Below are 18,938 nucleotides of genomic sequence, written 5' to 3'. Positions count from 1 at the left end.
CAGCCATGAACCCCCTCATCTACAGCATGAGGAACCAGGAGCTCAAGGATGCAGTGTGGAAACTGATGACCGGATGATATTCGGAAGCAAAAAACTGCCCCTCTTCTGCATAGCATTTATTTATGATGTAACTTATTACAGGTCCAGTCTGTTGTCTGCATTTTTTGTTTTTTGGGGTGGTGTTTTACTTGTAATGATGTTGTCATCCCCTCTCTAATTCACTGTCTGCTTTCTTTTCTGACTGAGTGGCTGTGTATATGGAGAGCCTTGCTCTCTCTGTGTTACAATAAAAAAAAAAAAAAAAAAAGGGTCCTGCAGTGCCTTTCTGAGATCCTTCCACAAACGAGAAAATTTTGAGCCTTAACTTCATTGTGCAGGTAGGATTTCGGGAAAGGCAAAGGTCACCTGGGAAAGTCAAGAGTGAAAAGATGAGCTTTGATCACCTGTTAGAGACCCGTTAGAGATGACCTTTAGGCTGAACAACTGAAATGCCAGCCTGCTGCTGCTGCTGAACAGGGAGGGTGATTTAATAACAGCAGGCACAGGTGGGGCTGAGGGACTCAATGCCTTCTGTGCCTGAGTCTTTACTGAAAAGGTCTCCAGGCCTCTGTGCTCAGGGAAATGGTTCAAGGAGGAGAAGAGCATCTATGGGCAAGAACCCCATGAACTCCAGCAAGGGCAAGTGGCAGTTTCTGCCCCTGCAGGGGACTCACCCTGGCAATGGCACAGCCTGGGGGCTGCCTGGCTGGGAGCAGCCGTGTGGGAAAGGTCTCGGTGGGCAGGGAGCTGGACAGGAGGCGGCCGTGTGCCCTGGCAGCAAGGGAGGCCACCAGCATCCTGGGCTGTCAGAGCAGGAGCACGGCCAGGAAATTGGGGGAAGGGACTTTCCAGGTTACTGCATCCCAATTTCAGATCCCCAGTAGAGGAAGGATGTTGGCAAGCTGTAGCAGGTTGAGCAAAGGGCCCTCAAGAATGTCAGGACGCTGCCTATGAGGAGAGGTTGAGGGAGCTGGGCTTGTCCTGCCTGGAGAAGGGAAGTTCTTGCAGAAGCATTGCACCGTTCCCAGGAAGTCCGAGTCAGGCTCATGTGCGTGGTACGAGACATAAGGACAAGAGGCAATGGCCCGAAACAAGAGAGGGTCAGGCTGCATATAGGGAGAGAGTTTTCCAGCATGAGGATACTCACATGCTGGAAGCCATTTCCCAGGGAGTGTGCACCGTCTCTGCCCCAGAAAGCAAACAGGATGTGTTTCGATAAAGCTGTGAGTAGTTTGGTCTGAGCCTTCTTTGAGCAGGAGGTTCAGACACCTCCCGAGGTGCCTTCCAGCATGAATGAGACACCTGAAGGAGGCTGTGACCCCATGGGAAGCCTGTGCTGGAGCAGGCTCCTGGCAGAACCTGTGACCCCATGGAGAGAGGAGCCCACGTTGTAGCAGTTTTATTGGCAGGACTTGTGACCCCACGGGGGACCCATGCTGGAGCAGTCTGCTCCTGAAGGTCTGCACCCTGATGAAGGCACCCACGCTGGAGCAGGTCATGAAGAAATGCGGCCCATGGGAAGGACCCACATCGGAGAAGTTCATGAAGGACTGTCCCTGATGGGAAGGACCCCCCATTGCAGCAGGGGAAAAATGTGAGGAGGATGGAGCAGCAGAGACAACGTGCGATGAACTGACCGCAACCCCCATTCCCTATCCCCCCGTGCCACTTGGAGAGAGAAGGCAGAGAAATCAGGAGTGAAGTCGAGCCCAGGAAGAAGGGAGGGCTGGGGGGAAGTGTTCTGAGATTTGGTTTTATTTCTCATTATCCCACTCTGATCTGATTGGTAATAAATGACATTAATTCTCTGAGTTGAGCCTCTTTTGCCTGTGATGGTAATTGGTGAGTGATCTCCCTGTCCTCATCTCCACCCACGAGGAGGGGGAGTGATAGAGGGGCTTGGTGGGCAGGTGCCTTCCAGCCAGGTTCAACACACGACAGAAGCAGAACATTTCCTTCTCTTTAAATTGTTTCCTTAATTTCTTTGTTGCTTCATTTTAATTTTGGACATTTTCTGAACCGTTCTGCCATAATCAGGCTTCTAACATTAACAACAATATATCTGTGTCTCACGTGGAGTTCAGTGCCCTAAAACCTCCCTGCCCAGGACTGTCCTTGCCACTGCTCGCCCTTTCACACAGCCAGTCACACTCTGAGGGGCTGAGCTCTCTCGACTGATACAGAGAAGAAGGGTGACCATCTTCAGTGAAACGCTCTGCTTCTCCATGGCCAACATATCTGTGTTTCCAGCACTTCTGGAAGGAGTCCCTAAATCAGCAAGACCCACTGCCTTCACATTCCCTCGGGGGTATGTGGATTGGCGCTCTATTTTAGGTGAAGAAAGGGACGAGGTTGTCCTTACCCAACACCAGGCACCTCAATGCAGATGTCTAGACTTGCCTTTGGAGTAAATGGAGAGAAAGAAGTTGTCTCAGCCGAGATGCCTGGAGATTTCCTGGTGACCAGCTAATGCTCCAGAAGGGAGCCCTGGGTCACATTTCCAGGCACCTTATGGGCACTTCTGTAAGCCAGGGCAGCTCAGACAGCAACGGCCTCTCTATGTGGGCAAATGAATCCAGACCTGAATGTAGGTCTTAGTCTCGAGTTGAAACCTACTTAAAAATTATTCTAAAAATACCTGAAAACAATCTTCCTTTTCAGAATGTCAGCTATTTGGGCTCAGTTCTTTTTTCTTTTCTTTTTTTTTTTTTTTTTTTAATTTGGGAGGACCACATGAGTACACTACAGTAATTTCCCTCTGCCAGCATATTTATATGCAGTTGTTTATCAAAATATTTTTCCTGCCAGTGCTCTGGTTGGAGAAATTTTGTTCTGAAAATATACTATATCTATATCGACATATTTCCCATCTCTTCTTCAGCCTCTCTGCCCTTTCTCTTTCCTCTACCTGTTTTATCTTTATAGAGAACTCCAGGTAAAGATTTATTGAGTAATTAAATGTGGGAGATATTTCTGGGCATCATCTAGTTCCCCTCCACACCCCTTACTCAATGGAGGGCTCCCACCACTTCAGTGTCATCCACAAACATGCTGAGACTGAACTCTGTCCCATTGTCCGCGCCATCACTAAAGGGGTCAGACAGCATTGCCCCCGGCACTTCTCAGTGAGGGATGCCTCTAGAAACTGGCCATCGGTTGGACTTTCTAACAATGATCATTATGTGTGTGTGTCCCCCGCCATTGCCATGACATTTCAAAGACAAAGGACAGCGGCCTTGCGATGACACCAGCCATTTCCCCCAGACCCCTCGGGTGCATCCCCTCTGGTCCCATGCACTCGCCTGTGTCCAACTGGCACTAGTGCTCCCCAGCTGCATCTTGCTCTCACATGGGTGAAGCTTTGCTGCCACAGAGGCTGCTAGGAGACTCAAGGACCAGGGAGACCTGGGGAAAGATCCTACCAGGAAAGGAGTAGGGACGTGTGGCAATGTGATCCTCAGCCTCTTCCATGTCTCTGCAAGGCCTTTTTGGACTCACTGGAGGTTAAAGTAATTGAATCTTGCTTGGATGTATCTGCACCTCACTGTCGGGAGGGTATCTTGGGCCAAGTTAGCCTCAGAACCACACTTGGGACTTCATCTTGGAGGGGTTTCGCTTGGAAGGCAGAGCCCAGGAGTGAGGAGTTCACCCTCACGGTGAAATCTTTGTCCTTATCTCCAGGCTGAACGCTCATTGTTTTTTTCCTCCCAACATGCACCATCATTAAGAGCCTGGCTCCGCATTCTGCATGACCTAATTGTAGGTACGAGCAGGCTGGGATGAGGGCCCTCCCAGCCTTCCCTGCTCTGGGCTGGACAAGCCCAGTTCCCTCAGCCTCTCCTCACAGCAAAGTGCTTCAGTCCCGGGTTGTCCTGAGGGCCCTTTGCTAAACCCACTCCAGCTTGGCAATATCGTTCCTGAATTGGGGGTCTGAAATGTGGATGGAGTATTCCAGAGAATTCTTTGCCCTCAGTCTTCTGGCCATGCTCCTGGTTGTACAGCTGGTGGCCTCCCTTGCTGCCAGGGCACAACGGCTGCCTTCTGTCCAGCTCGCTGACCACCAAGAGCTTTCCCACAGGGCTGGTCTCATCCAGGCAGGTCCCAGGCTGTGCCATTGCTAGGGTGAGTCTCCTGCAGGGGCAGAAACTGGCACTTGTCCTTCTGAGATCTCATGAGGCTCCTGCCAATACGTGCCGTCATTCTGCATGAACCCCTTCATTGAGCACAGAGACCTTGACAGTAAAAACTCAAGCAAAAAAGGCATTGGGTCCCTGAACCCCATCCGTGTCTCCTCTTCATGAGATCACTGTCCTCGTTCAGCAGTGGGCTGAACTACTCTCCTACTTGAGACAGCCTCTTCCAGGTCCTGGAACCTACCTAACCCTGTCCGCATCCCATGTGAGGTTTAGCAGACATCCCTACTCCAGGTCTGCCAGGGTCTGGACAAGAAGAGATGTCGAGCAGGTCTGGTTATTCCCCCCGTGCAGGCACTGAGCCCAGCAGGAGGAAGGAAATGGCCGTGCAGCACAACTCACCCATAGACCTGTGCAGAGCGGGCAGTGCTGGAAGTGGCCGATTGCGGTTTAACCTGGCAGGCAGCTAAAGACACAACACAGCTGTTTGCTCACTGCCCCCACCCAGTGGGATGGGGGAGAGAATCAGGAAAAAAAGGTAAAATTTCTGGGTTGGATAAAGACAGTTTAATATGACAGAAAAAGTAAGCAAATAACAACAACAACAACAATAAAAATAATATACAAACCAAGTGATGCACAGCACAATTGCGCACAAGCCCCAGACCACAGATGCCCAGCTAGTTCCCGAGCCATGGTCCCAGCTGTCGGCCAGCTTCCTCCATTTATATAACAAGCATGATGTCATATGGTATGGAATATCCCTTTGGCCAGTTTGGGTCAGCTGTCCTGGCCATGTCCCCTTCCCAGCTCCTTGGGCACCACCAGCCTCCTCACTGGCAGGCCAGTATGGGAAGCTGAAAAGTCCTTGCCTTGGTGTAAACATTGCCTAGCAACAACCAAAACATGTGTGTCTTATTAGCATTATTCTCATCCTAAATCCCAAACACAGTACTATACCTGCTACTAGGAAGAAAATTAACTCCATGCCAGCCGACTCCAGGACACAGCTTAGTGAGGCCACCAGTGAAAGCTCACTCTGGTCGCATTCTCTAACACATCGCCACATGCCCACCTCCCCTCAGCCCATGGAGAAACCAAGCACAGCAGCACAGCCTCGTGGGGGCAATTTCTTCAGCCGGTTCCTGACCTCAGCTTTGGAAGAAGAACCCAGCCTCCAGACCCTGGCGTTGAGAAAATGCCTTTTTATTACAGAGATGTGAGAAGGGAGGCCAGCTGGGCCATTGTGCCAGACACATGTGCAAAGCCATCTGGGTCAGAAAGACTGCGTTTGTGCCTCTGGAGAAGTGGCGTAGATGCATATGTTCCTGGGAAAATATAATTATCCTAGATAAAACAACCAAAGCACAGTGGGTTCCCCCGATATATTGGAAATACCTTGTGAAGACACACAGGCAGCTTATTCCTTCTGAAAGACTACTGATTGAAACAGCTTCTTCAGGGTGTCTTTGAGTTGCTGGTTCCTCATGCTGTAGATGAGGGGGTTCACAGATGGAGGTAAAACTGAGTACAGAACTGACACCATGAGATTCAGGATCGCGGAGGAGACAGACGGGGGCTTCAGGTAGGTGAACATGGCAGTGCTGACATACAGGGAAACCACGGCCAGGTGAGGGAGACACGTGGAAAAGGCTTTGTGCCGTCCCTGCTCAGAGGGGATCCTCAGCACGGCCCTGAAGATCTGCACATAGGACACCACAATGAAAACAAAACACCCAAATCCTAAACAGGCACTAAGCACAATTAGCCCAGCTTCCCTGAGGTAGGCATCTGAGCAGGAGAGCTTGAGGATCTGGGGGATTTCACAGAAGAACTGGTCCACAGCATTGCCGTTGCAGAGGGGTAGGGAAAATGTATTGGCCGTGTGCAGCAGAGCAGTGAGAAACCCACTGCCCCAGGCAGCTGCTGCCATGTGGGCACAAGCTCTGCTGCCCAGGAGGGTCCCGTAGTGCAGGGGTTTGCAGATGGCAACGTAGCGGTCGTACGCCATGATGGTGAGGAAAAAATACTCTGCTGAAATGAAAAAAACAAACAGAAAGAGCTGTGCAGCACATCCTGCGTAGGAGATGGTCCTGGTGTCCCAGAGGGAATTGGCCATGGCTTTGGGGAGAGTGGTGGAGATGGAGCCCAGGTCAAGGAGGGAGAGGTTGAGGAGGAAGAAGTACATGGGGGTGTGGAGGTGGTGGTCACAGGCTATGGCGGTGATGATGAGGCCGTTTCCCAGGAGGGCAGCCAGGTAGATGCCCAGGAAGAGCCAGAAGTGCAAGAGCTGCAGCTCCCGTGTGTCTGCGAATGACAGGAGGAGGAACTCAGTGATGCAGCTATGGTTGAACATTTGCTTCCTCTGGGTAAGCTTATCTGTTGAGGAGGAGAAGGCAGTGCTGAGTTCAGCCAGACTGCTCCAAACTAAACATATTGTACGTCTCATTGCAACTCCACATTATGACTCTTTCTTTTTCTTGAAGACCTCTCTGCAGCTCTCTTACTTGAGCTCTGGCTTTTGCTGGCTGAGGGTGCCATTGGGAGCGAGGACTCTGCAATGGGCTCCTGAGGAGTCCTTCCTGCCGTGCAGCAAGAGGGAACTAGGAATGCAGGGGGATGTCCAATTAAATGCACTCATGATATATCAAAAAGCTTTTCAGCACTGTGGTTTGCAATTTGCCCAAGTGCAGAAGAGGGCTGAGGGGATTTGGGGTTGTTTCTCTTGTTCTAGTTGCAAGTGGAGTGGTTTGGGATGGAGGAAATCCCTGACATTTCTAAGGCACTCCAAGTGAAATCTTGTGGGTCCTGCGAGGCAAAGGGACTTTCGCCCACAGTGCTGAGAGAGGAGAGCTGCTCTGCCCATCAGCCCTGTTCTCAGCTGCCCTGTGCTGGCAGCTTGGAGCTGGAGGATGATCACCCCAGGTGTTCCTCTGAAAAGAAACAGGGTGCTGCTGAGAGCAAAGAAATCCAGGTTCACCAAGCAGATTGAGAGAGTCCTCACCTCTTCTCAGGGTACCTGAGGAGGATCTCATCTCTCCCCTTCCAAGCAGGAACACAAAGAGATCATTCCATCTGCCCACGTACAGCTGCCCAGAAGCATTTCTACAGCCTTAGCACTGAGGTGTCTTCTCCATGGGGATCCTTGCGAGCACAGAGATACTATGGGAGAGCTGTGCCCTTCTGGAGGGCACCCTGCAGCCCAGCAGGACACCCCAGGGAAACAGCTGAAGGTCCTGAAGTTGCCCGGAGGAGACTTGGGCACTTTGCTCCCATAGACACATCTGCATAGCAGGACCCAAAGGGTCGGTGTCCCAAGAGGAGATGAACCTGCCACTGCAGCCCCCACCCCCTTGGGCACCGAGAAGGCAAATCCAAGGGTGAGCAGAAGGGCAGCACAGGCAGGAGGGGTGGGCAGTGACATGCCACCATGCTGCTGCCAAGGGAGGAGGGACACACCAAGACTGCTGGACATCAGGGGTTTGTCCTTCTCTGGGCTCTGGCTGCTCCAGAGGCAATGCACGCCCGAGAGCCCATGGGCTTGAGGGCAGAGGCTCTGCTGAGGCTGGGAAAGGAGACCAGGGAGGAGTTGCTCAGGGGAAGGTGTCTGCAGTGCAGGGACAGCAGGGAGGTGCCCACATCCCCCTCCCCAGCGTTTCGGGCAGCAGCTCCCTCTCACTCCCTGCCCGTGTCTCTGCTGCTTGGAGCTGCTCCTGCCAGGAGCCGTCACCTCCCTGTCCCCAGCCCAACTCCCTGTCAGTGCTCACAAACCCCATCCCTCCTGCTGTGTGCTCACCTCTGCCTGCAAACACCTCCCAGGGGCAGGGCACTGCCCAGGGGCCTCTCTGCCTCTGCAGGGGCTAAAGACCAGATCTCAGAAACCTGATGGGGCTGCGAAGGGCAAGTTGTTGCTGCTGTGTTGGCTGGAGGCAGCTGGGAACAGTGCTTTGAGGTGCTTCTCCCAGAGTTACTTGTCTCTCAGGCTAAGAGTCTAGGAGTCGCAAAGCCTTCTTCTAAGCAGAAACAGGAAGTTTGATCTCCAGTGCCAACCCCAGACAACCAGACAAAGATTCAGGAAAGCCCTTCTCTTTCCAGGAGCCACTAACCTGATGGGCTTCTTGAGAAGTCCCCTTAGAAATGTCCCGAGGGAGAGCTGAAGCTGTGAGAAGCCCTGACCCATGCAGCACTCTCTCGACAGCTGAAGGACCGTACCCTGCCCTGCCATGCTGGGGCTTTCTCCTTCCACCCACAGCTTTCCCTTTCCCTTTCCCTTTCCCTTTCCCTTTCCCTTTCCCTTTCCCTTTCCCTTTCCCTTTCCCTGGCAGGCAGCAGAGTCCCTGCGCCAGCACACAGTCCCCGGGGGTGCAGGGACCCTGCTCAAAAGGACAGACCTGGACAACCCTGGTTGCACAGCCACCTTCACAGCCCTGCAGCCATCGTCAAGACAAGGGAGCTGTCTTGCCTTGTGCCTCTGATGGTGCAGCAGGGAAGCCCTGCTCTGGAGCACGTCTTCCTCCTCCACACCTGAGAAAAGCAAGGAGAGCCATCAGGACAGGTCCTATGAGAGGTGGCACGGGCCAGTTCTAGTACAGGCTTCCAGGCACTCATCTGCATTGCCCTGCAGCCAGAGACTTACCGTGTCAGGGGCTGTGAAGATTTCTTTCCCCTGGTGAGCTCTCACTTGTCCTCCCAGCCCATACTGCCTTTAACTCCTCTCGTTCCTCTTGTCTGCTCTCAGTGCCTGCAGGCAGTGCCCTCAGCCCTGCTGCGCTTTGCAGAGGAGCTGATCCTGGGCAGAGCTGTCTCTCTGCAGCGCTGCCCGCTTGCCATGAGCTCCCTCCATCCCAGGAGCCCAGCCCAGCTCAGCAGCAGAGGACCAGCCCAAGGCAGCACTTTCTCTGCCCCCTCTGGGCTCCCTCAGAGAATGTCCCTGGGGCTCCAGAGGAACCTGCTGTGAAAAAACCTGAAGTCATTACCGATATTTCTGCCCTGAGCTGGGGAAGAGACAGAGTTAGGTCAAAGAATCCCCTCTTCTTGTCCCACTATGGACAGAATACCCAGACAGTCAAAGGGAGACATTTCCTGTCCCTCCTGTACCCATGGAAACCACAGGTGACATCTGGGGTACCAGAGGGTGTGCAAGACACGTGCGGGTAACTCTGAGCCCTGATGGAGCGATTCAGAAGGACAGGGCAGCATCTTGGTTCATTGTTTGGAGGCTGGTGGGACTTTCCTTTGGCCAGCTGAAGTGACAGTAGATGCCCACATTTAGAATAATGAAGCCTGTCCCTGCTCAGTATGGCCAGGACAGCTTATAGAGGTATTCCTCTGAGCAAACGGAGTCATTGCCATTGGGAGAGCTAAGGCTCTCTCCCTTCTCCACCAGACCTTCATTGACAGTTATGGCAGGCTTAGGTGAGGAGCGATCAAGAGCTGACTCCATGTTGGAGAGAGCCACTTTCAGCTGCCCCAAAATGGACCAGCCACTGCCCAAAGCTGAGCCAATAAGCCGTTGCAGTGGCATCTCTGTGATAACCTCTTTCAGAAAGGGTAAAACCCAGTGTGCAGCAGCTGTAAGAGAGAAAGTACCCTGGAGGCACCAAGGAGAGTGAAGAATGAGGTGGGGATGAGAGAGAGAGGCTGGGTGGGCACCTGGTGGCCAAAAGTCAACCCACCACCCCCTGACATTCACAGGACAGCACTGTGCAAATGCTGCTTTCGGTGTCTGGAGGTTCTTTGCATCAGCTTTTCAGCACAGCTGCCAGATGCGCCAAGAAACGTGATGCTCACCTGGATCTGAAAAGCTGTGTCATCCTTGTCAGCCTTGGCACTCATAGCTAAGAAATGCTGGAGTCTCAGCTCCCAAGGGGAGTGAGGAAGGAGAGGAGCAGAGCGCAGATGCCAGGTCGCAGAGTGGCAGAGTTTGGCCCGTTCCGGGAACGTTCAGTGGGCAGTATCACTCAAGGGGAGCAGCATTCAGTGCAACGGCTTTTCAGGGGCAGCATCCTCTAAGCACATAAAGCGTCCATGCCGATAGTCCAGCAAACAAGTGGACGTCTCAGGACAGCAGCTTGGCTAAACAGGCACCTTGTCGGGATGCTCCATCGAAAAAGGGAAGCACAGAGGGTGTGGATAGAGGACCTCACTTCAAAGGAGGAATTTAGAAACAGGGAGGGCTTTAGGAAAGACAAGGCTCCTGTGGAGTTGATACTTGCTTGGATGTCCAAGGGCATCAAGATGAGCTGTTAGTATTGAAGTTACAGTTCAAGGAGAATCAACAAAATTAATGTGTGGGCACTGCTGAATTTTGCCAGAGAAGATGCAGAACTGTCTGAGGTGCTCTTTGTCCTCTTTGCCTCTGTCTTCACCAACAAGGTCTCCAAGGACTTTGTGCCTTGAAGCAGGACTCTGGAGGAGAAACACCAGCAGTGGATGTGGACCAAGCCAGGGGTTACTTGATCAAGTATTAACAGTCCACAGAACTGGCAGGGCTGTATCCAAGGGTGTTGAGGGAGCCAGCTGATATCATAGTGAGGTCAGCCTGTGTTGTCTGTGTGGCACAGAGCGTGCCTTTGGATTTGGTTTCTGTGTATCTGAAAGAGAGGGTGACTGGATGAACCCAGGGCAGATCACGCTTGACTGTCCTCATTCCTTGCTAAGATGAAAGGACTGCATTTCTTGATACGGGAGCAGCAGCGGGGTTCATTTACCTGGAGTTCCTTAGGGCTTTTAACACCATTTCCCACCATATCCTTGTCTCCATGTTAGGACATTTCTGATTGCCCGATCCTCTATCAAAACAGCAATGTGAGCAATTGCATGACGCTACAGGTGATGAAAGGGGGCACTTATTTCATGGATTTGCTGCCCAAGGAACCCCAGCAACCATCTCAGGAACTCCACAGAGAGTACAAAATAAGCAAAGGGCTGCATCACAGGAACCCCACACAGCCCTGATGACATCCTTTTGCTCTGCACACCTGCTAATCCTTTCCCCATTGGCCGTGATTTTCTTATTTTAGACCCTCCTGTGGTGGGTGAAGGATCGGGCATCTGCCCACGTACCAAAACAGCTTGTGCCTTTCACTGTTGCCCAAGTAGAAAGGATTCAGCTGAAGCTGAGGGTGAGAATTCACTCATGGGCACCCAGGAATTTCAACTTTATTAACTTCCTGTCTTCTAAAAGCCTGAACAAGTGGTCAGAAGAGAAGGATGAAATGAGAGAGGATACTCACTGTTTTTTCAGGCCATACACAGCTGGATTTTTGCTACCAAGCGTGGTTTTTGAAAGTGTTCTGATATTGTGTGATTCCCTTTTTAGGTGCTAAAGACTGTCTAGAAAAGCACCGTCAAACATAAATAGCTGTACGGAGTGCTTTCCCTAATGTTGACAACATGAAGGGGAAGGGACAAAAGCTCCATTCAGGCTGGAAGTGGCCTTGCAAGATGTCTATAGACCAACATTGTGCTCAAAGCAGGGTCACACCAGGTTGCTCGTGGCTTTATCCAGATGTCTCTTTGAAACTTCCAGGGATGGAGGCAGTCTACGCTCTCTTCAAAAGGTCTTCCCAGGTCTGATTTGCCTCATGCATCAAAAATTTCTCCCTATATCGAGCCTGAGCCTCTCTTGTTGCCCGTTGCCTCTTGTCCTTGTGCCTTGCACCGCAATGTCTTCTTGGAAACTGCACCGAGGCAGTGCAAGGCTGTTCCATCCTCCCCCAAAAGCCCTCCGTTCTCCAGTCTGAACAAGTCCAGCTCCCTCAGCCCCTCCTAACAGGGCAGGTGCTCTAGCCATGACCATCTTTCTGGCCCTCCACTGAACTGGCTCCAGTTGGCCAATGTCTCTCTGGCATTACAGTGCATCAAAACATGCTAAAGTGTTCTGGATGCGGTCTAACGTGTGCTGACTAGAGGAAGATGATAATCACTGCCACTGACTGTGCTCCTGCTCATACAGCCCAGGGTGCCATTGGCCTTTGCTGAACGGCTCATGGTTTGCCTACTGTAACCCAAAGACCACCACAGCCTTTCCTGCAGAGCTGCTTCCTATACCTCGGCAGTCACAGGCCTCTGGCTTTGCAGGGGCTCAGTCCACCTCACGAGCAGGACTTTGGATTTGTCCTGACTGCATATCGCGAGGTTACCTCTGTGCCTCCAGCCTGTCTAGGTCCCTTGGGACGGCAGCCCTGTCCCCCAGTGTAGTGTCTGCTCTCCTCAAAGCGCTCTGTCATCTAGAAATCATATGAAAAAATACTCTCTCATCTTCTCTGCATCATTAAAAAGGCATTAAATGGGATAGATTGCAGGACAGACACCTGCAGGACCCTGTTAGATAGACACATCCAGGCACAGTAGCACACATTGACCACACCCATCCAAGCCTGAAAGTCCAACTGTCTTTTTGACCATCTACCTGTTCATCTATGTAGACCATAATGACCTTACTGGGACACCAGAACAGCGTGGGGAATGATGCTGAAAGCCTTGCTGACTTTGAGGTAAAGGGCAAGCGCTGCTCTCCCCGCATCCACCAATCCTGTCCTTCCATCACAGAAAGCAAAAAAGATGGGCAGGCACAGTCTACCATGGGTAAATCCAGTCACCTTCTCTTAATGCTCCCCAGAAATGGGATCCAAGTGCACGTGCTCTGGGGACAGCCTTTAGTTCCCCTGCTCATCCTTTTGGGTCTTTTTCAGAAAGTACATGCAGTGTTTGGGTGCTGCCAGTTGACAGGGACTTCCCCCAGTCTCCATGTCCTTTCCAAGATGATGGAGAGTGGCCTCCCTGTGGCATCGGCCTGCTCTCTCAGCTCCCTGGGATGCTGCCCCTTCACTCCCACAGACTGGTAAGGATTGAGCTTCCTCAGGTAACTCCTGACTTAATCCAAATTCGCCAACGGTTGTTCTCCTCCAGAGTCCTGCTCCAGGTAGAAAAGCCTCAGAGACCTTTCTGGAGGAGACGAAGGCAAGAAGGACACAGAGAACTCAGACCTATCAACACCTGCTCTTACTAAATTCAGCAGTGGCCACTCATTCTCTTTGTTTCTTAACTGTTCCTGAAGCAGCAGCAGCAGCAGCTCCTTTTGGTGTCCCTGTAGCCCTTGCAAGGGTCTACACTGGGAAGCTTTAGCTTCCAGGAAACCATCCCTACTTCTAAATCCCTCCTTGAGTCCCAGCATCCACCTCTTGGATGCTTTCTTTTTTCTATGGAGCTTCTTCATGAGGTCCCTTTTTAGCCAAGTTTCTGTCCCGAGATACCCGGTTGTTTTCCTGTGTATTAATGCGGACAGTTCTTTTGTGTGGAATGTGGTGTCCTGAAAGACCAGAAGTTCAGTGCAGCTCTGCTGCCCTTGAGTGCTGCTGCTGCTGCTACTGTGGGATTGCCCCCAAAAGTCCCCTGAGGAGGCTAAAATCTTCTCCTCTAGAGACCCAGCATCTCTACTTTGCTGCAGTCCTTTCTCATTCCCCTTGTGAGCTGAGATTTCATGGTCACTACAGCCCAGGCTCACACTCATTTTCACAGCCCTGATCAGCCCTCCCTCTGCAGGGACTGGATTCGGGTCAGCATCACCTTGGTTGGCCCACCTTGCACCTGTACAAAGAAGTTGTCCCAAGAGACCCAGAAACCTGCTGGACAATATGCACCCTGCTGTGCACCCCTTCCAGTGAGCGCCAGAGTCATTCAAGTCCCCAATAAGACCTGGCGTCATTCATCTGGAGACTTCCTTGGGTTGCTTAATTAATGAAGGCGTAGTCCACTTCCTTACCCCGGTTGCAGGTTCTTCATCTCCCACCAGGATGCCACACTAAGTGGCCTGTCCTCTCACCCTCACCCACAAGGCTCACACAACCTGTTGCACATCCCGTAGAGGAGCACCATACGTACAACAAGCTCCTTCAGATGGAGGTCATCCCCCACCCCATCTTCCCGGCCTGCCTCTCCTGAAAAGCCCGTACGCACCATGGCAGCACCACTGTGAGCTGTCCCACCACCCCTCACCATTTACTCCATCAATGCCAAGAGTCTATAGTGGCACTTGGGACTCCGGCTCTCCAGCGGTCTGTGCCCCAGGCTGAGGCCATTGATGCACGTTTGGGCTGCAGCACCTCAGCCGTGGCACCAGGGAGAAGCTCAGACTTGTCACAGGCAAACCCAGGACCAAGTACCCAAGACCCATGCTTTGCATGAGACCAGAGACATGCTGGAGGAGATGGCAGATGTCAGTGTGAAGGCATAGAAAGAGGCAAATCTTCTCTCCCCGAGGCCAGAGGCAAGCAGGGCTGGTCTCTGCTGTCCTGGCAGGAGAGGGCTTTGCTCTCCGTGGTGTCTCTGCAGCCCCTGAGAGCCTGTGGTGGAGGCGAAGCTGATCTCAAGGAAGGACAGATGCTGCTGAAAATGTCTTTGGGTGTGGACATCCTGTGACCCAGGAAAACTCTGAAAATCCTTGGGCGGTTCCTTGCTTGTATCATCAAGTGAGTGAATAAGAGGTTGTCTTTAAGAAGAACCAGCAGACTTTGGGAGTAGGCAAATGAGTGGAGATCCCAGTGGGATATGCTTCCTGTGCATGAACTTCTGCATCAACTGGATGGAGCTGGGTCAGACCCCGTCTCATTGCAGTGGTGGGATTCAGTAGCTGGCCAACAGAAACTGATGCAATCGGACATGCCATCTGGAGTGTCTGTCTCACACCCACTCTGGACGCAGATGCCTTTCCTGTAGGTCCCGTGCGGTCCCTGCCAGCCACATGCACTTGTGCTGGAGGGCCCCGGCATCTCACATCATAGCACTGCAGGCCTGTGTTTGGCTGTTGAGTAGCTGCCCTGAATTGGCTTGGGCAACGTAGGGATGTCCATGAGACATCTGCCATTACAGTCAAAGGTGATCTAGTATCTACAGCTGATGCAGAAGATGGCTGACGGCTATGGCAAAGACTCCTTCTGGCCCCCTGACTACCTCAGTAGGCTGCCCTGGACGTAAGGAGTAGGGAAAAGTTCAGTTGTCCAAAATGTGGGCATCTGCTGTTGGCCAAAGGTATTCCCCTCTAAGCTCCAAGACCATGCCTCCAGATACTGCCCTGTCTCTATGAACGGCTCCATTGGAGCTTGCAGCTCCCTGCACATATCTTGGACCACGCCTGACACCTCAGATGTCACCAGGTGTTTGAGTCTGAACAGGTGACTCCTGGCCTCCATCTCCAGTAATTCCCATGGGAACTGAGACAAGCAGCTCCCAGGCAGCAGGTGCCTATTTGGTGCCCACCTGACCTGAGGCAAGAAGAATCCCACCTCCTGAGGCTTTGTGGGAGCCATAGGTGAGAGCTGAGTCCCCTTCCAGCCCCAGGACTGCAAACCAAGGATGAGATGCCTCAACTGAGTCAGCTGAGTCCCTTCCCTCAGCAGGGGTAAAGGAGAGCCCTCCCTGTCCCTACCTGGGTGTCCCGTCTAATGCCGACGCAAGGAAAGGAGATTCTTATGCCCAACGCTTTTTTTATTAGGAGGAAAGACTCTGCTGGAAAGTGGTTCTCCCCAGCTGTGGGAGGGAACATCAGTGATTCCTTCAGCCTGTTTCACAGCAGGTTCCTCTGGAGACCCAGCGACACCTTAAGAGAGCCCGGGGGGCGTGGGGGGACAGAGGAAGTGCTGCCTTGGGCTGGTCCTCTGCTGCTGAGCTGGGCTGGGCTCCTGGGATGGAGGGAGCTCGTGGCAAGCGGGCAGCGCTGCAGAGAGACAGCTCTGCCCAGGAGCAGCTCCTCTGCAAAGCGCAGCAGGGCTGAGGGCACTGCCTGCAGGCAGCGAGGGCAGACAAGAGGAACGAGAGAAGGTGAAAGACTTCTGGTGTGGGAGCTCACCGGGGAAAGAAATCTTCCCAGCCCTTGACACGGTAAGTCTCTGGCTGCAGGGCAATGCAGACGAGTGCCTGGAAGCCTGTACTAGACCTGGCCCATGCCACAACTGATAGGACCTGTCAGGATGGCTCTCCTGGCTTTTCTGGTGTGGAGGAGAAGGATCTGCTCCAGAGCAGGGCTTCCCTGCTGCATCCTCAGAGGGACAGGGCATGATGGGTCCCTCCTCCCAGCGATGGCTGCAGGGGTGCCAGGCTGGGTGTGGGGCTGCCCTGGGCTCCAGGCAGGGTCCTTGCAGCCCAAGGGGGCTCTGTGCCAGGACAGGGACTGTGCTGCCTGTGAGGAGCAGCACTCAGGTTTTCTGGGGAGCTCCCCACGGTGCTGTGGGGAGAAGGTCTGGGTGCAAGGAGCGACACCCGGCAGAGCATGACAGGGCAGGGTCCTTCTGCTGTTCAGAGGCTGCTGCATGGATCAGGGCCGCTCACAGCTCCAGATCCTCCCAGGGCTGGAGGGTCCAGGCAGGGGCTATCTGGAAACAAAGGTGCTTCCCTCAGGCTTCAATTTCATGCTTTGGGGGTGTGAAGGGAAACGGAGCTGCTCACATTTGAGAAGTGACTGAGATTCTTAACCATTACGTGGCATGATCAGAAGGTCTTCTAGGAACCTCAGAAAATGCCTTCGCCTACCCCTCAGCCTGCAGGCATCACCAGCATCACCTTGGCTGGCAACATCACGGTTCGTCTGACCTGCTCTTTACCCGTCGGAAGCAGGGAGATGTCTCTAGGCGGTGCCCTCCCAGGGAGAGTTTTCTGTAGGGCAACACTGAGTGCACCAACGGTGGGATGGGGTCTCTCAGAATTTCCTGTGAGGAAAACATTGTGGGGCAAAGCAGCAGGTTGAAAAGGACCAGGAAGCCGAGGGGTGGGCAGGGAAGAAGATGAAACTGAGAAGGCAATGTCATGGGAAGGAGAATTGGGAAAGTTCCCTGTCACCCCCTCCAGTGCAGACACCTTCCTCGGAGCAAGCCCCCTTGCCTCCTGTCTGACCCAGCAAAGTCTCTGCCCTCGTGGCCGTGGAGCACAAGGCATCAGCTGCCCCCTCTGCAGCCAGAGCTCCAGCAGAGCAGCGGTGCCTCTCTCCAGCCCTGTGCCCATTTTTCTCTGCGCAGCACAGGGGCTGAGCGTGACTGCCTTGCAGCATCGCTGTCTGGGAGGCTGCCTGCACGGCTGGTGAAGGTGACGACTGTCTTAAGTGCCTTTCCTTCTGTTTGTGGTGCTGCTCCTCCTCTTCCCGCCTGTCTGTGCTGCTCCTGCTCCTGCTCGTGGGCTCTGTGGGGTTGGGGGAGTTTCAGACAGTGACCCTTGAAGCCCTGCCAGGCAGGGGTCTGCATGGGAGTGAGGTGCCCCAGCCCCCTTCGAACCCACGGGGGCAGATGCGTCCCCCAGAGCGACTCCGGGATCACTTCAGCACTTGTCTGAGCTGCTCCTTAGCCCCTGCACACACAGAGATTTCTCTGGCCGGTGTCCTGCTGCCAGGAGGGGTCTGTAGGGAAGAGCCGAGCACACAGCGGGTGGCATGAGAGCTGTGAGCACTGGCAGGGAGGAGACTTGGGGGCAGAGAAACGGGTCCCAGCAGGGACAGCTCCAGGCAGTGGTGACATGGGCAGGGAGTGAGAGGGAGCTGCTCCCAGAAATGCCACGGAGGGGGCATTTGGCATCTCCCTGCCATGCCCTGCAGTGCAGACACTTTCCCCAGAGCAACTCCCTGGTCTCCTCTCCCACCCAGCAGATATTCCCACCCTTAATGTCACAGGGACTTGATCATGCGTTTCCTTCCCAGCGGCCCAACCACCGAAGAGGAGAAACACTCAAGCGTCCAGCTGTGTCTCCCTGTCCTGACTCCCTTGGCAGGAGTACTTTGGCATTTTCCCCTCTTGTCCCTGCCGCCCTTGTTCTTCCCCGTTAATCACTGGTGTGAGGGGCGAGGACTAGGGTGCAGCTCAGACACCAGTGCTGCATGTTGTCTCATGCAGATGGATCCATGGAGGAAAAGCATCCGCGTCCTCTCCTAATGTTTGGGGCTCTGGGCACTGCGGTGTATGGGGCCAGGAGTGAGCTTACTCTTCCTGCAGGACCCCTCATATTTATGACATTCAGGTATTTTCTTGGGGGGAATGGGTGGGAGTGGGTCCTGCTTGGCTGCAGGCTGCCCTCCAAAAGGGCCTAGCTCTCCCAGGGCATCTCTGTGTCACCTAGCAGTCCCATGGAGAAGACAGGCAGCTGCAATGAGCCCTCTGTGTCCCTGCCTAGGAGGGGAGAGCTGAGATCCTCCAGTGTCCAGTTTCTTCTCAGAGGAACATCTGGGTGCAATCGTCCTCCAGCTCAAAGAGGTGCCAGCGCAGGCCAGCCGAGACCAGGGCTGATGGACAGATCGACTCTCTTCACTCTGTATTGAGGAGCAGTTCCTTTGTCTCTCAGAACCCACAAGGTTTCCCCTGGAGCGCAGAAGAAATGCCAAGGGTTTATGCCTTTAAAAAATCCCTCGGGTGTGGATAGGCAAACAGAACAAAGTAAGCAAACCGAAATGCCCACAGCTCTACTCTGCAGTCGGGTGTACTGGGACCAACAATCCTGAAAAGCTCTTTGCAATTATGACTGGACTTAACCTGATATCACCCTATGTTCCTGTTTAGCTCTTGCTGTAAGCGGGACAAAGTCCTCCAGAGCCCCCAGAAGAGCTCCCTGCTCCTATGGCACCCACAAGCAGCACCAACCTGAACGTAGCAAAGACACCTGCCAAAGGTCTTCCTGAAAGGGGAAAAGCGCTTTGGGAGGTTTCCATGAGAAATGCAGTAGGTTAAGCTCTATTCTAACTCTTCCCTGTCTTTTCCTCCATGCACAGACCTCTGTGAGCAGCAGCCGCAG

The 18,938-nt window shown here is 53.3% G+C and overlaps 1 protein-coding gene across 1 annotated transcript; it reads right to left on the bottom strand.

Annotated features, from left to right (window-relative positions):
* Window positions 1-5,592: 5,592 nt before the first annotated feature.
* On the bottom strand, window positions 5,593-6,528 carry LOC129201120 (olfactory receptor 14C36-like). The gene has a single exon (XM_054812284.1). It carries the CDS (start codon window positions 6,526-6,528, stop codon window positions 5,593-5,595), a length of 936 nt encoding a protein of 311 aa, XP_054668259.1.
* Between the last annotated feature and the right edge of the window lie 12,410 nt (window positions 6,529-18,938).

This window comes from Grus americana, unplaced genomic scaffold (assembly GCF_028858705.1).
Source record: "Grus americana isolate bGruAme1 unplaced genomic scaffold, bGruAme1.mat scaffold_778, whole genome shotgun sequence".
Taxonomy (NCBI): Eukaryota; Metazoa; Chordata; class Aves; order Gruiformes; family Gruidae; genus Grus; species Grus americana.
This window is presented reverse-complemented; position numbering and strand designations above follow the sequence as displayed.

Coding starts and splice junctions, on each gene's coding strand:
- LOC129201120 (XM_054812284.1), bottom strand. CDS start 6,528: ATGTTCAACCATAGCTGCATCACTGAGTTCCTCCTCCTGTCATTCGCA.